This window comes from Chinchilla lanigera, unplaced genomic scaffold (assembly GCF_000276665.1).
Source record: "Chinchilla lanigera isolate Chin_1 unplaced genomic scaffold, ChiLan1.0 scaffold00005, whole genome shotgun sequence".
Lineage (NCBI taxonomy): Eukaryota > Metazoa > Chordata > Mammalia > Rodentia > Chinchillidae > Chinchilla > Chinchilla lanigera.
Window position 1 is genome coordinate 818,044 of NW_004955406.1, and position 15,823 is coordinate 833,866.

Below are 15,823 nucleotides of genomic sequence, written 5' to 3' on the forward strand. Positions count from 1 at the left end.
TGTGCCACCATGCCCAGCTTATATTTATATATGTGTTGCCAGGTAAAATAGAGGCTCCCCAGTTAGATGTGAATTGTAGCTAAATAGCAGATTTTTAGTACAACTGTGTCCCATGCAGTATTTGGACTGGCTTACACTAGAAATTTAGGACAAATGTGTATTTATGTTAAAAGTTAATCTCTTACCTGCAATGCAGATTTAGCGCAGGTCTTGTATTCTTATTGTCTCACAACCGGAATCGCATGTGTGTATGTGATGAGACTGAGCCTGTGGGAAACGCTTTGTCTTTTTCAGGCGATGACGAGCAGAGCGACTGGTGCTATGAGAAGGAGTCGGGCGGGGCGTGCGGCATCGCTGGGGTCGTGCCCTGGTGGGAGAAGGAGGGTCTCACTGAGCTGGACAAGGACTTGCCAGACCCCGTCTTTGAAAGTATCTTAACTGGGTCCTTCCCCCTCATGTCACCTCCAGGGAGGAGAGGTCAGTAGCCCTTCCCAGCTGGCGGGTGCCTGAGCTTGGGGTCAGCTTTGGAGGAGAAAAGACGGGCTAAGTGGGGTCAGAGGACGTAAACACTGGGGGGTGTGGAGAAGCACCGTGGCCACTGAGTCAGCAGTATCGTGCTTTCAAACCTTGGCCACTGAGTCAGCAGTATCGTGCTTTTGCTGGGCTCATGTGAGCTGGGAGAAGAGAGTTGTGCTGTCATTACTCCCTGGGGTCGACATACCAGAGGCCAGTGCCGCTGCACTGGAGATCCGCCAGCAGGCCTGCAGTTCTTTCAAGTGTGAGTTTTGCATTTTTTCCGGTACTGTTCATGGTGTTCGTCCCCACCATGCACGTACTTCTAATTCTCTTTTGATGGAGTCTCCTTTGCTCCAGTGATCACAGAACCTCCTAAATTGAGTACTTTGATATTCCAGGTTTCCAAGCTAGACTCAGTCGCCTTCAAGGAATGCCTTCAAAGAATGTTAAAAAGTCTGGAGGGACCCCACCTGCAATGGTAGGCATGCTTTTGTTTTTCAAATGGAATTCTCATGTTTGGAAATGTTTCCATTTCTGTGGAATAAAAAGCCACATCCTCATCCTTTATCTATATTCTAATATTATACTTAAAAATAATCCATTTTTTTGTAGGCTACAAACTGGACCAGTGAGATTCCCCTATAAGCCAAATCTTCTAATGCTAATAAATTAGTTACGTTTTGAACATCTGGGGAATGACACTCGAGGGACCCTGGCTCCTGTCCTCTTCCCCGGAGGGATATCATTGAAGTGAGAGCCTCTTTGGTGCAGAGATGGGGCTGTTTTGGCTGGAGGACTGATATTCTTCCTATTAGTCAGAAGCAAGCCTGACTGGGGAGGTTTTGTAGAGATCTAGGTTGGCCCAGGGTGGATAGACATTACTGTAAATTTTATATATTTTTCTTTTATGATTATTTTTTATAATGAATCCATTTATGTATTACTTGCTTTGCCAAAATGCTAGCAAAAGCTAGACGGTTAAAAACTTCCAGATTTAACCTAAGTATTTCTCAATGTGTATATTGTGACTGGTTAAGAATTAACTTTTACATATCTGGCTGTTGTAAATAAAAAATGTGATGCGTTGACATTTATCATCATTTTTAGAGAAGTTGTCTATAACCAGCGTTATTTATAATATCTGCATTTTACTCAGGGTATTTTAGCAAGGGCTAAGATAAGTAGTAGGTAAGGTTGATAATCTTTGCTAGAGTTTATATTTTGTTCAGTTTCCTTGCTACTTGGATAATCTGCTCTGTATTGCAAACCTATTGTATTTTACAGTATAGTGTTCATTGTACTGCAACAATCATCCTACATCTGAGCTAGCCACATAATACTCTACTAACAGAATCGTTGATTATTACCTTTTAAATCATCTGTTTTGTCAGATACCGGAAATGTATCAGAGTTTTCACTTTGACGTAGAGTTTAATGAAATCATGTGCAATTTGATATTTTAACAAACTGTGTGACTCTGAATCATATTGTCATTGCTAAAAGTGGGAGCTGCTTGCTCATCTTAGACGGCAGGTCCATGTGTCACTGTGAGTCTCAGACGTACTTGCATAAGCTCATTTTCCCCAGTGGGGGTGGGGGGTGGGGATGTAACATTTCTGTCCATGGTAGACACCTATACTAAGTTGAAGCCATTTGAGTCCTTTTTACTGTGGTTATATTAAAATGATGACTATTTTTATTAAATTCCAAGAATTGATGAAGTCAGTGTGATTTAATATGTATATTTTTATATTGTGTGGATTGTTAATTCAGCATTTAATGGTAACAAATATGATTAAGATAGAAACTTAAAGTTGACATTGCTTTTAAAGTTATTGCAATCTGGAAGCAGGGATATGTGACATCTCCTTTTAGATGGCTTATCTAACTGGAGAGATTAAAAATGGAAAAGCCCAACTTTGAGTCTCTTTACTTTTACATATTTATTAAAGTGATAATTAAAGAAACAAAATGTGGTGTTTAGAAACTGTAAGTCACCTTGTTTTGCTGTGTTTTTGAAGTGAAAACATTTTTTTTCCCTCAACTACGTGAATGCTTTTATTTTGTGTAATGACTGTCTGTCGGATCTGAAGAAGTCACTTTAAAACCTTGGCCTTTGAACTTTGCCTTACCAGTCATGAATCTAGATGAATGCTATCTAGTTCTTGGTTCAATTTTACCTATTTTTATTTTTGGTTCACTGCTTGCTTGAGCATAGCTGGGATTTGTAGCCCATTTTCTAGGCTTATTGCAATCTCACTGTGGTATTTTATAGAAGCTATTACAACTGATAGGTGAGCTTCATGGTATTGATGATACATGGTTTAACCGTACTAAAAGCCGCCTTTCCTGTCTAAATTGTAAAAAGTGATTAAGTTTCACTTGGTGGAGATATACTACATATGTATGTGTTTAGCATGGAACTAATGCAGTAGGCCATAAACTGTTTTCCTGGTCTGTGGATTTTTTTTTTTTAATTCAAAATTTTACTGAAGACAGTGGACTCTTTCAGGTTTTGTTTCTTTCAACCCTGAATTGTCCTTGTTTGACCTTTGAAGTATTGTAAGTGTTTTTCTTCAATAAAATCTCTGACTTGGACAACAAAGGTAAGGGTTCTAATTTGTGCTGATATTTTTCTAGTTTCCTATGCTAAATTTTTGTTGTTTTCGCTTACATTATGTATAACTAGTTTATAAATCATAATCTCACAAAACAGTCACCTTTCAACAATATTGATAATGTGTAGTAATAAGAAATTTATTTATATTAGAGCTTCACAGTGCAAGGCCGAGCTGTTTTTTAAGATATATCAATTTTCTAAGCAAAGTCAAACACATGTAGCTACAACCCATTAAGCGGAATGGCAATAAAGGGGATTTCTGAAACAGAAATGAGGACTGCATAACTGTAATCATGTGGGTCTCTAAGGGAAATGACAGCAGGAAAAGCTTTTGCTACCGAGCCATGTACACATTCCTGTGGGGGAATGCTCGTCGCGTAGTTGTGGTCAGCTCTCCTTCCTTGGCCTCGTCCTGTTCTGTGAAGCTACTGTGGACATTGGGTTAGGGGTGCTGAACCGTTGTTCCTAAGGGAAAGAGGAGCAGGTTCCTGCGAGCCTCTGGTCTCAACCTTTTCACCAGCTGGTGGACGAGTGGCCGTGCCTTATGTAGGTTTGTGTTTAAAGACGTTTACTGCACACGTTGACTTGTTATTGAACTCCTGTCCGATAGCACTGTGACTCGGGCTTGAGTTCAGGTGTTTTCTCCGTAAGACACCCCACAGCTTTCTCGCACCCACTAAATCCCCACAGCGCTTCTCAGCTCTGTTCTGGGGGGCATTTAAGACAGTGGAATCGCCAACAAAAGGCTTAAAAAAACTAAACCTGGCACGAAACAGACCACAAAAAGGACGCCTGGGCACGGCACGAGAGGCTGAGAGCAGAGGCAGAGTCCCCTTGTTGGCCTCAGCCGGGAGCGCACGTGTGCCGGCCACCCAGGCTGCTCGCAGCTCTGCGTGTCTGTGAGCGGCTGCAGAAGCCCTGTGAGTGCTGACTTTGGGGCCACGCGTAAATTTCAGTCAGTGGGCGGTTTTGCCAATAATGGAATCTTCAGACAGGAGCGAGGATGGAGGAGCAGACTTTCAGGTTAGACCTCCGTGGACGTACGTTCTGGCTCTGTCCTTTTTACTTGTAGTTACATTTTGGACCTCAGTTTCTTCCTTTGCTAAATACAGATGAAACTTCAGCACTGTGGCTGGGTTCAGATGACATCATGTATACCTAATGGGCCTGGCATGTCTTGGGCTCATAGTGTATACTTATTTAAATGGTAGTTATTATTATTAAATATGTCAAACCCAGTACCTGGTAAATTACATTGTTAAGAGTCAGAGTGCAGAATTTGAAACTTTCAACTTTCTTTTGATATTTTGTACATAATTTGCCTTTACATTTAATAATTAGAGTGTTTCTTCTATACCTTATTTATGTTTGTCTTAGCCCCTGTCTTTAATACGATCTGTGAAAAATAATTTTAAATGAATTGTAGCTTGGCAGCCAGTGCACTAAATCTCAAAATTTAATTGCGAACTGAAAAATTCCTCTACATTTTTTACCCATTCCCTTTCCAGTCATTAAGCTATTTGGTTGTAAAAAGAACTATATTGTTTAGGAGGTTTACGTACAGGTTGGTCTGATTTTTAAAGACAGTTGCATCCAAATATATAAGGGGCAAATGTTGGCAGAGTTGTGAGAATTTAGTTTTGATGGGAATCACTGTTGCTATCTTTTTCTGTAGAAAAGAAACCAGTTTCTAAAATGCTAGTTAACCATCCTGTCATTCCCTACTTTTCAGGGAATTAAGCAAATGATAATTAATCCAGATTTAGCCTGAATGCATTTCCAGAATTTGCTCGTTCGGTACAATTCAGAATAGTGACACAATAATTATGCCACAGTCAGTTCTGGAATATAGTACTTACAGAGTGAATTTGTGTAACCTCAAGTATAGCATTCCAGCTCTCCAGGATGACCTCCTCCTGAGCACTGTCATTAATCAGTGTTTTCTGAACATGAGAGATTGCTTCACTTCTCTTTTTTGCACTAATGATCTATCAACAGATATTGTATCAGTCCACTGAAAGGTAGCATTCCAATTATGTAATGTGTGGAAAGATTAGGAAATTAATGGCTCACTACAATGTAGTACTTAAAAGCAAATGTAAGTTTTCTGTAAGAAATATTTAAAAATTTGATAATTGCCTCAGTGCAGTTTTTGTATGTTTGGAATGAGAATACATAAAGTAATGGTGGCATATGTGTTTTTATGCCAAAGAAAGTGAATCTGATTTGATTGACTTCTTATGTATACATGTTTATCAAGTTTAAGTGTCTGCAAAAATAATGAGCATTAAACCTTCATATAAATTGTCATACCGCCCAAGCAAGCATACTGTTTCAGTATATAGTACAGTTGCCCAGAATATAGTATCGTTTATCTGTTAGAATTTTGAGTCAGTTTGTTCTATAGGAGAAAAGGAATATTACAGATATTTTCTTCTATGAAGTCATAGAAAATTGAGCTCTGTGAGTGTCATGTTTGTTAAATGGTATTCATGTTGTAGAGATTTACTTTCTATGGCTTGCTTTTTGTTAATATTTACAGTAGGAAGTTTTAGTTTGATTTATGACCTTTTACAGTAGAAGCACCTTTTAAAATGGAGTTGGTTCAAATAAGGGAATGACAAACTTTTACACTAGCCTAAGAGAAGGTAATTTTATGATAGGTAGGAAATCTAAAATGGTTCCTCAGAATGTACACAGCCCGTCTTCAACTAATTTGACCACGTGCTAATTAGCTACCTTAAAGTTTTTAATGGAGTTTTACATCTAAATGCTTTATTATAACCCCTGTATGTAGACGCTTATTTGTATTGTGAAAATATTTTTGCGTACTTTGGAGAATACAAAAATAATGTATATATAGAACATTGTTATATTTGAAATATATATGATATATCTTTTCTTTTACTATAGATGTTAATATGGTTTTTATCTTATCTCAACATCAGCTTGAGGTCCAGAGCTTGTATTAGAAATTAGAAATCTTGCATTTTTTCTTAGAACGTGTTATGAGATCAAGTTGATTTTTGTATCAAAAAGTATAAATTAATAGAATTAAAATTTCTTTTAAAACGATATTTTAATAGTGTCTCTTGTTTGATTTAAACTTCTCTATGACGTCATTCACATATATATTTCTGATCACATACATGTAGTATCCATAGTTCATATTTTAAAATGTGAATCTATCAGTTTTTCATTCTTTTTATTAAATATCAATATTAATATTGACATTGTACTATACTTTATTAAAAGTGGAACAGATATATAAAAATTGAAATGATACAGATACAGTGCTATGTTCATTTATTCAGTCAACCACATTTGCATGTTTATTATGTTCTCCATATTTATTCTTAAAAACCCTTTAGCAAAAACTAAACAGATATTCAGAATTGATATGTTAATGTTACAAAAATTGACCACATGTGTTTTTTCTATATATTTAGGATCTTTGTGCTTATTTCTCTGATATCTCAGCACAAGCTTGACTTCTGGTATTGGCATTTGGGCTTGTGATACTTCAGAAATGCCTGACCCTCCACAGTGAATGTTTGCAGGGATGGCAAACACTTGCAGACACTCGATTTAATATTTTAACATCCATAGAATGTAAGTTAACACTTACAGCTCAATTTATTTTTTATCCTACCGTATGCCAAAATTAATGCAATTTGGAAGTTTCTTCATATTGCTATCATGTTGCTAATAAATATAAAGAAATTCTTTTTAAAGTAATCATTATTCAAATTAACACAATGCCATTGAAAGTATAGATGATTAATTATTGTGAGAGGCCCACATGCTTACTTATTCCTTGAACTGCCAGTACTGTCAAGGTATTACCATAACAGAAATGAAATTAACTTTTACTGCTTCCATGTGTTTAGTCACTGGCACACCGCCCTTCATTCTGATCCTTCCCTTTGTGTGTTTCTCTGGTAGTGCCATCTTGCTGATCTTGCACATCTTTCGGTTCTAGAACCTTCTGGTCCTTGCTCCGTGTCTAGCTTGTTCGCCTGTGTGTCCTCCATGGAACCCGTTACCCCTCCAGCTTGTTATGTAGCTGTCACATTGTTATGTTAGTTCAAATGCGATGAAATTCTCTTTGTTTCTTCTATTCCCTGTTTTCCCAGTCTGTGTAACCTGGCACAGTTTTGGGAAGACATCTTACAGGGGAAGGATGTTTTAGCTGGACTTCAAAAATGAGTCAGAACTCGCCAGCTCATTTCGGGTGGGAACTGGCAGACAGACACAGTCAAGGTTTAAATTTGACACAACATGGAATATTCAAAAAACTACGCATCCATTGGTTGTTCCTCGGCTATGAGGCATGTTCGTAGAGCAGTTGGGAGAGCAGATTATGTGGCTGAGAAAGTCAGGAGGGTTAGATCACTACCGACTTTGAAGTGGATAGGAATCCATCGGGACTGCTAACAATATACAGTGCATCAAGTGACTATAAGTTAAAATCGTGTCAAGTATCAAAGTTCTATGCGTATTCCCCTAGTAGCTGAGAACCACCAGCTAGACTGGAAGCTTAGATTTTACTGAGCCTGATAGTTTCCTCAGCTTTTAGGTGGCAAGCATTCATTTAACAAAAACTTATCAGTCTTTGCTACACTATTAGTAATGCTAAATACTGTGCCGTCTTCTGTATTACAAAGTGAACAAACAGACACGGTCTCCTGGAGCTTACATTATAGTGAATAAAAATAAATTTTGGAAGGTATGGAGAAAGTAACTAATTAAAATGGTCATGAGGAAAAGTAATGTAAGATATGAATACTTGGTAATTGTAAGATACATAGGTGATTGAAGAGAATAAGATATGTAAGCTGGAATGTTTCTCCGCCCTGGCCAGCTGTTTTGCTTTTCTTCCCCAATCCCATGTGGGGAGGAGTGTGTATTCCTTGAACCTACTCACTGGGGAAGGGTAGGTTTTAGCCACCTTTGCCAGTTCCTGACCGGTTTGACCAAAGCTTTTAAATGTCACTTTAGGTAAAAGCAAATACAAAACAGTGCCACTCTTGTTTACAAAGCGCAGCATCCCTACTAATGCTCTGGAATTTTTTTTAAAAGGAAATTTGCATGTGCTAAATGTTTACATAGTACTTTGGACTTCCTCTTTGGATGTCATCCGAATGCTTATGCTGAAATTTAACCTGAGAGAATTTCCCTTCCAGTTTATTCTTCTTCTTTGAAGTGCTCCTTTAAATGTTTTGCAGTGCAGCCAGTCTTTCCCATTTCATTTTTAAAACTTTGTGAAACGCCATACTTCCTGCTTTGGGTTTTATTTTTAACTCTGCGTACACATTCTTAGGTCATTTTGTATCAGTAAGGAAATGGCTTGCTGTAAGATGGAATTTTTAAAGATATGATTTATTGATTCCTTAATGAATCTTTAAAAACATTGAATTTGCAAGCATATGAGTTTTCTTAAAAGTACCTTTTAGACTATGTTTGTCATTTAAAATTTTACCTTCTTTTTCTGTGCTACAGAGCATTTGAAATATGTTCCAAAATGCTCTTTTCTTTTTAGAAGCCAAGACTGCTGTTTGGTTAACCACTTAGCTCCTCAGATAGAGCTTCGACGCCTTTCTCTGGTTTCCCTTAAAATGGTGCTGACATTGCCGGGAGTCCTCATTATTTTCATTTTTAAGTCAAAATCAGAGAAACAGAAATGCTGCAAACATTTTACTTTTTAACAAGCTTCAACTCTGGTTTTCTGCCTTTTATGTTACTGCAGTAATTATTCTGATGGTCTATAAAACTCAGTTTTCTAATTTGCCTGAGATATGTCAGATACCTAATATCAGGAAAGTTCAAAATCAATGATGGGTAGAACACTTCCTAATAATATCTAACAAGCACTTTCAATCCTGAAGTCACCGGCAAATCCTCCGGCTGAAGGTCAGCCTGAAAACTGAGAATTCACAAAGAAATCATGTGACTAGGACGGGCTCTCTGAACTGCAGTTGGTGAGTGTCAACCTGATAATTGTTTTCTGTCATCCAGGAGAGAGAGTTCTAATAAACCAGAGATGTGCACCACAAGTATTTTTCTGTTTTAAGCCAACAAAATTGGTCAGCTTTTTTTTTTTTTTTTTAATATAGTTGTCACAACAGTGTTCAGTGCTGTCCTTAGTAGGACAATAAAGCAGAATTTTGAAAATTTTTTGAATACTAACAACCTGTCATGTCCCGTATATTGTGTTTTTCTCAGAATTTCATATTTAAATCCAATTCTTGGTTATAGGATGTTTATACTATTAAATGTTCAAAATTAAATTTTGAACCCGCAGAAGTGTTTATCTGTAGGTACAGTATATCATAACATTTAGTAGTGTTTACAGTACTTACTCTTGAGATCTTTCAGATTTGTATAGATTTTAAGTATTTTCTAGAGATTTTTCCTCAAAATCTGTTGTCATATTTCACCTCATTTTACTTATTTACATATGTGATTAGACTTTTCTAATTTTTTGATCCACAGTATTTTAATGTTTTATAATTGTCAGATGAACGAATCAGTCTCTGTTACCTGACTCAGAAACTCAGTTTCCTGTTTGTGTGTTTAGCGAGGACTCTCCTGACTCAGTTGTGTGTGTACGTGGTGAGACTCCCGAGACTGGGATGCAAAACCCTTGGGCCGCGTCCATGTCCTCGCGGGCCTTACAGGTGGGCCAGTGCAGTTGGGAAGGGAAGAGACGGAAACGGCAGCCTGGTGTTTGCTAAGGGAAGTGTTCATCTTCGGGGTGTTTTTTCTCTGACTGAAGTTTGGGTTTCGTCTTCATCCTGCTGTGTCCTTTCCACGCGGGACCTGTCTGAGTCCTCTTTCGTTGTCCGTCCTGTCAGGCCCTGTCCTGTCTCACCTGTCACTGCCCCTGTGTCATTTTTCAGAATGCTCCATTTTGCTAGTCCGCTTCTCCCCGCTCTCTTGGTTTCCCTGCCTCTGACCCACCGCACACATAACTCCAGAGGAACATTCCTAAAACAGGACTTCTTTTTTCTGTCCTCACTGCAGTGACTTATTTCACATAGCATTGTGGTCTCAAGAGGCATCTCTTTTCCTGCAAAGAAGAATTCATTCTTCTTTATGGCTGAATACAATTCCATTGTGCGTATACACCACAGTTTCTTTTTCCGTTTTATTGGTTGATGGATATAACCCATACTTATTTCGGAATTTTCCACCACTGGTTAGGTTAGCTTGCTAGTGTGACCTGAGATGACCACATCTTTTCCAACCAGTTTGTATCTAAAGTCTTCATTGCTTTTCACACCTTCCTTTGTGTACTTTATGAGCAGATGGCACATAATGTTCATTTGAGAGAGCTTTGAAACGCTGACTGGATGCCTCAAGTACAGATCCAGGGCTTGCTGCCCTCTTGGTTGAGGGATCTTTAACTGTTGGTCTCGTCGGGATTTGCCTGTTGGCCAGGGAGAACAAGACAGCGCTGAGTCCCCCAGATAACAATCTTGCCGCCAGCGGAGGCCAGGGGGCATTCTCAGCGCAGGCTTGCACTGAATCCTCGGCCTCTGGAAGTGTACCCTGTGGTCCACAGGAATGCTGCCTGTCTCGTTTAACATTTTTATGCAGTGAATCGTGAGTGGCTGCTGGGACATACGATAGGAGTAGTAATGTATGACTAGATATGGGGTCTAGCCATGCACTTTGTAAGACTAGACTTTCTCCTAGTGACCTGTTGAAGAGGTGTGACAGCCTCCGATTCCTGAGCCTGTCTGGAGCCTATGCTTCTGCAGCTTTCTTCTTACCGCCTGTCCCCAGCCCACGGCACACAGAGGAGGCTGAGCGGCCAGTCCTACGCCCTTTGCATATTCCTTCTTGGGTGCTATTTTCTTGTCTATTCTCTTGGTCTTTGTGGACCTTTTGTTCTTTCATTGGCATTTTGCTGGGGCTTTGGGAGGGAGCTGATGCAATAATCCAATCGTTGTGTTGTGTTCACTGGGAAACCCAACCTTGGGTCTTTACTTTTCACTATTCTGCAAAGTAATAGATATACAGGGTTTGAATTTCAAATAGTACAAAAATTATCCAGTAGAAAGTCTTTCCCTGTGCCTAATCCTCCCATACCAATCTGTGTAATACACCATCTCTGTGCATCTTGCTTTTTGCACCTTAATAAAATGTCTAAGATTATAAACCCTACTTGTATTTTTCATTATTTTACTTGGCTACATAATATTTCATTATAGTACATTAAATAATTTTATTTTTCACTCAGCTTTTTGATTTTCTAAGAGATTATTGTAATACAGAAAGGCAGAAAAATTTGATTATTATGATGTCTAGCATTAATACTTAATATTATTATCATACTGTTTACCAGTAGTGGTTTAATCTCTTTATGTACGTTAATTCATGTAATAGTAACATAAGACCTAATGAGATCAATATTATTTTCCTTTGTTTTATAGACCAGGAAATGAGAGATAAGTGGTTTACACAACTAAAGCAAGGTCACAGCTGGTAATTTGTAGTGATAGACTTGAGACTCTGGCACTGTGACCCCCCTTCTCAAACACTGAACTGTCAGGCTATGCAGCTTTCCCTACAAAGGTAAAATATATATTTCCTATTAATTTTATAAACGTTGGTTAGACCTAACAGACCACTAAAATGGTTATGTCTTAAATATTTTCCAATGATGTCTCGGTTAGTTTACTCTCATTGCTCACACAAAATACCTGATGCCCAGAGTCAAGGAAGGAAAGCTTTATCTAGCTCTCACAGTTTGTGGAGGTTTCAGTGCGTACTTGGCTGGCTCCAAGGCAGGATGGCACAGGGCAGCCATTCATGGCGACAGAAGACAGCAAAAACAACAAGAGCAAAAGGGAGGAGTGGCGACTGGCAGCCTCTTTCTCTCCCTTACATTGTTTGCAAAATCCCCACCCCAGGGCGGGAGTAACTCTCACACCCATAATCCCAGCATTGGACCATGGGTCAATCATAAACTCAAGAAGCCCGCCCCATGACTGCATGCAGCTTTGGGGGACATCCAGACACAAACCGTAACAAGTGAATACATTGGGCAAGTCATTATTTTGCATGTTTGATATAATCTTTTCAAATATATATGTTTTATTTTTTAGTAGAACAATTTTCATCATGTAAATACATTTTCCATTCCTTCTCTCTCAAATTTTCCTTCTTCCACTTTGATCCCACCTGCATTTGCTCTTGTCCCTTGATACTTACTGATTTAATTTATTTGTTCTTGTTGATGTCTAAATATTTCTTTCTCAAGTTTATCACAAATCAAATTGCTGTTTCCTATCAGTTTTCTATTCTTCTGAACAGTTCTTAAAGTTAGTGACAACAATAAATATTTGAATCACGCTTAACGGCATTTTGTAAGCTACCTTTATAGTCTATGTGCTTTCTTTCTGTCAGAAGTATAGTAAACCCCATGTTATGAATTCATAACTAGAGGTTTTAAACAATTGACTACATTGAGAAGGATCAGACCTAGGGCTTTTGAATTTCAGTTCTTTTCCAAGTTCACATTGCCAGGAATTGTCTTTCTTTGTCTACTTTCAGCTGGATGTTGCAGTGGTTTTTGCTTTTCTGAATCTTAACTTTTCAAAACACTGTGAGACTTGAAACTTAAATTTCTTCTCAGTGTGTAAAAATTGCTTTCCATCAAAATTAGACTGGGCTCTCATATTGAAGAAAGATTTAGGAATTTTTATTGTTGGATGATTCATTTACCCTTTATGATAAGTTTTATGGAAATAAACGGCTTGGTGCAAATCACAAATTTTGTTGGGCTCTCTTCCTACGTGCTGGTATCAGTCCTTTCCTTCTCGCAGGACCCAGCTTCCCCTTGTAGCTCTCAGAGCACCTCTCCTCATGCCCGCCTTCAGCAGCTGTCTTTCAGAACTGTGTCTTCACCCAGCTTGTTCCTCAGCCATCTGTAACCTCAGTGTCACTGTCTTCCCTCAGCGAATGACTGTGCCCGTCCGTTTATTACTGAAATGCTTTTACCTTCTACTGTGATGTTCCTGAAAGTGCCGGCCATCTGGCGGACAGGACGGAGCTTTCTTCCTTCCGGTTTCTCTCCCTTTACAACTCCCAGCTTCACGGTGTAGCACTGTGAGGGGCAAGAAAGGCAAAGCAGACAGTTCATGTCTGGGTAGGGTAACGGTACCTTCACACACACACACACACACACACACACCTGCACACACGCACGCACACGTATGCCCGCGCGCACACATTTTCCTTTTAGATTGTCTTATATCTGATAAGGAACCCTGGATTTTCTTTAGTCACTGTACGGGCATAAACTTATTTTCACAACAACTATGATCATGAATTTCATTCAAAGTGGATTAAGATGTGAATATGTATGAAGAAATTAGATGTTCTAACTATGGATATATGGCATCACTGTGTCTTGAATGAATTACAGACTTTACTCATTTCTGGACCATTTGTTTTATATATAGATTAAATGTAGATAATTACTCATTTGACAGGTTACTTTATTACTTTGATATATCTTAAAGTACTGTGTGTAGCTATAGAGTGATTACTGTAATAACATGGATTCATTTATAACCAATACTAACATTTTATGTAAAATCAGATTTAAAAGTTAGAATTTGATTTTGTTGGAAATCAGCTTTACTACTAGTGGTTATTTGGGCTTAATAAAAGAATACTGTGTATTTTAATTGTGGGTTTTAATTAGTTTTAAGCTTACATGATAAATATAAAAATGTTTTTTAACTACTCTAAATCATAGTTAGAAGTACTAGTTTCCGTAGGGGAAACATTCACTTTTGCCTTGAGCTCTGTTTGCGTAAAATATTACAAAATAACTTTATTTGTTGAGGACAAATATGCCTCACATGTGATGTATTAATATTAAACTTTGTTTTGGTATTTGTAGAGCATTTACCACATACCTGGAGCATCTTTAGATGTTCTGTATTTGTTCTCCTATAGATTCCAACACCTCATCTGGCCATAGTACATGGGTTAGATGGCTATTAAATGGTTAAAATAAAATAAAATTATTTGTACAGTCATTAAGGTTCATTACCTGAAGGAGTAAAATTGAAAATTCTAATCCAATGCCATATTTTAATCCCTGTTTCTTACTTTGTTTTTTAGTAAGGATTCTGTGTTTCTGGTTCAAAGTGAATTTCACCTGCTCTTTCAGGTTACTGCAGGAGGAACAGATTTCTTCTGGCTGTGTAATGCCTTTTATCTAATTTTATAGTTTTTATGATACCATATATGAGAGATCACCAAAAATATAGAAAAATTTTTGAGAACAATTTTGGATTTGATGGATTACCACTCTTGAAAGGGAAACAAAACACTAAATATTTCGAATCCCGCATTATTTACCGCATGGGTGGTTAAATGCTACTTTAAGCCTCATAAAATTAAAAGGGAGAAATCTGCCAACTGTAGCAGGAATTGGATTTAGGAAGAGTGGTACAGAGCCAAAATATTGCTACAGAATTAAATGTCAAAAATCTTCTTTAATAGTAGATATATAGTTCACAGTGCTTGGTTATGATTAATACATTTAATCTAAATCACTGCAAGTTGCCCTTCCTTTTCCATGAAATACAATAGGACACAAATCAGTTTTACTGTAGATGGATAACAATTGGAAAATAATGCATCTTCCCGCCCAATAAATTGTCAGTTATACCTTTTAACCAAAATCAATTCATCTTTCCAAAATTTATTGCAATTTCTAATAATAAATCTCCTCAAATGTTTATTCATTTGGTTTTTGATACATTTGTGCCACTTTTGCTATGGTCTAATGTTTTCCCTTTTGATTCATTGTAAATTAGAAAATCTATTTTGAGTCAATTTTCTAGTTAAGAAGTTAAAATCTATAACCTAGCACCTTTTCCCCTCTCCTTTGTACATGTTAATACCCTTGAACTTGAACTTAAAGGCAATCCAGTAAATTCTCTTAGAAGGAGATTAAAAGACTTTTCATTGTAACTTCTTGACTAGGGGCCAGATTTCATAAAACAAGCACTTACGACACTGTGCAGTGATAGTTGCCAGAGGTTCATTTTCAGTCGGAGGTGTAAGGGGAAGATCTGTGGGGCCGGGCCGTCATTTCGTGCCCGCGTTCAGCGCGAAGAGGAAACACCTACGTGGATTAGGGTCTCATGTTGATGGGAACAGGCGCCTACTTTTCTGTTCATAGCAGTTGACCCAAGTGACATTAAAAAGAAGCAGAAATAATCAGGTGTATCCTCTGCCTTACACAGATGTGTTCTCTTTCTTAGGCTTAATCTCTAGGCATACATTTTAAAGAGTTAAAATGTATGGATTTTCAGATCGTGCTACTTAAATGTATCCTAAGTGTGTGATGTCAGTGTGGCTTTGCACACACCACGTTCTAGGTTGTAGCCATAATTTTCTAAAATTCTCCATAAGGTACATTGACATGTCCCATGCTTTCTACTCGTAAGTTAGATTTAAATATGATTTTTTTCAGTATTGTATAGAATGTAACTACTGACTCTGGTCATTTTAGCTTTATGGCTCTCTTATTCACAGTGAAATCAAGTTGCTGCTTGCTGTCCCCTTTTTCTACCTTTACCTCCACATTGCTTTTATATAAAATAAAAAAAGTAACATTCAGCTCACTTGCTCATGAGTGTAATGGAAATGTGT

At 37.9% G+C, this 15,823-nt stretch overlaps 1 protein-coding gene across 5 annotated transcripts in view; it reads left to right on the forward strand.

Moving 5' to 3' along the window:
• The window catches only part of Gpatch2 (G patch domain containing 2), a 162,509-nt gene that overhangs the window by 17,548 nt on the left and 129,138 nt on the right, over positions 1–15,823 (forward strand). For 4 of the 5 annotated variants that reach the window (XM_013519850.1, XM_013519835.1, XM_005374711.2 and 1 more), the window contains 2 exons: positions 295–477; positions 915–994. In XM_013519850.1, the coding sequence (XP_013375304.1) occupies positions 295–477; positions 915–994 (263 nt within the window). Of the gene's footprint in view, positions 1–294; positions 478–914; positions 995–1,128; positions 2,234–15,823 lie in introns of those variants that run through there. The other variant, XM_005374713.2, reaches the window with a different exon arrangement.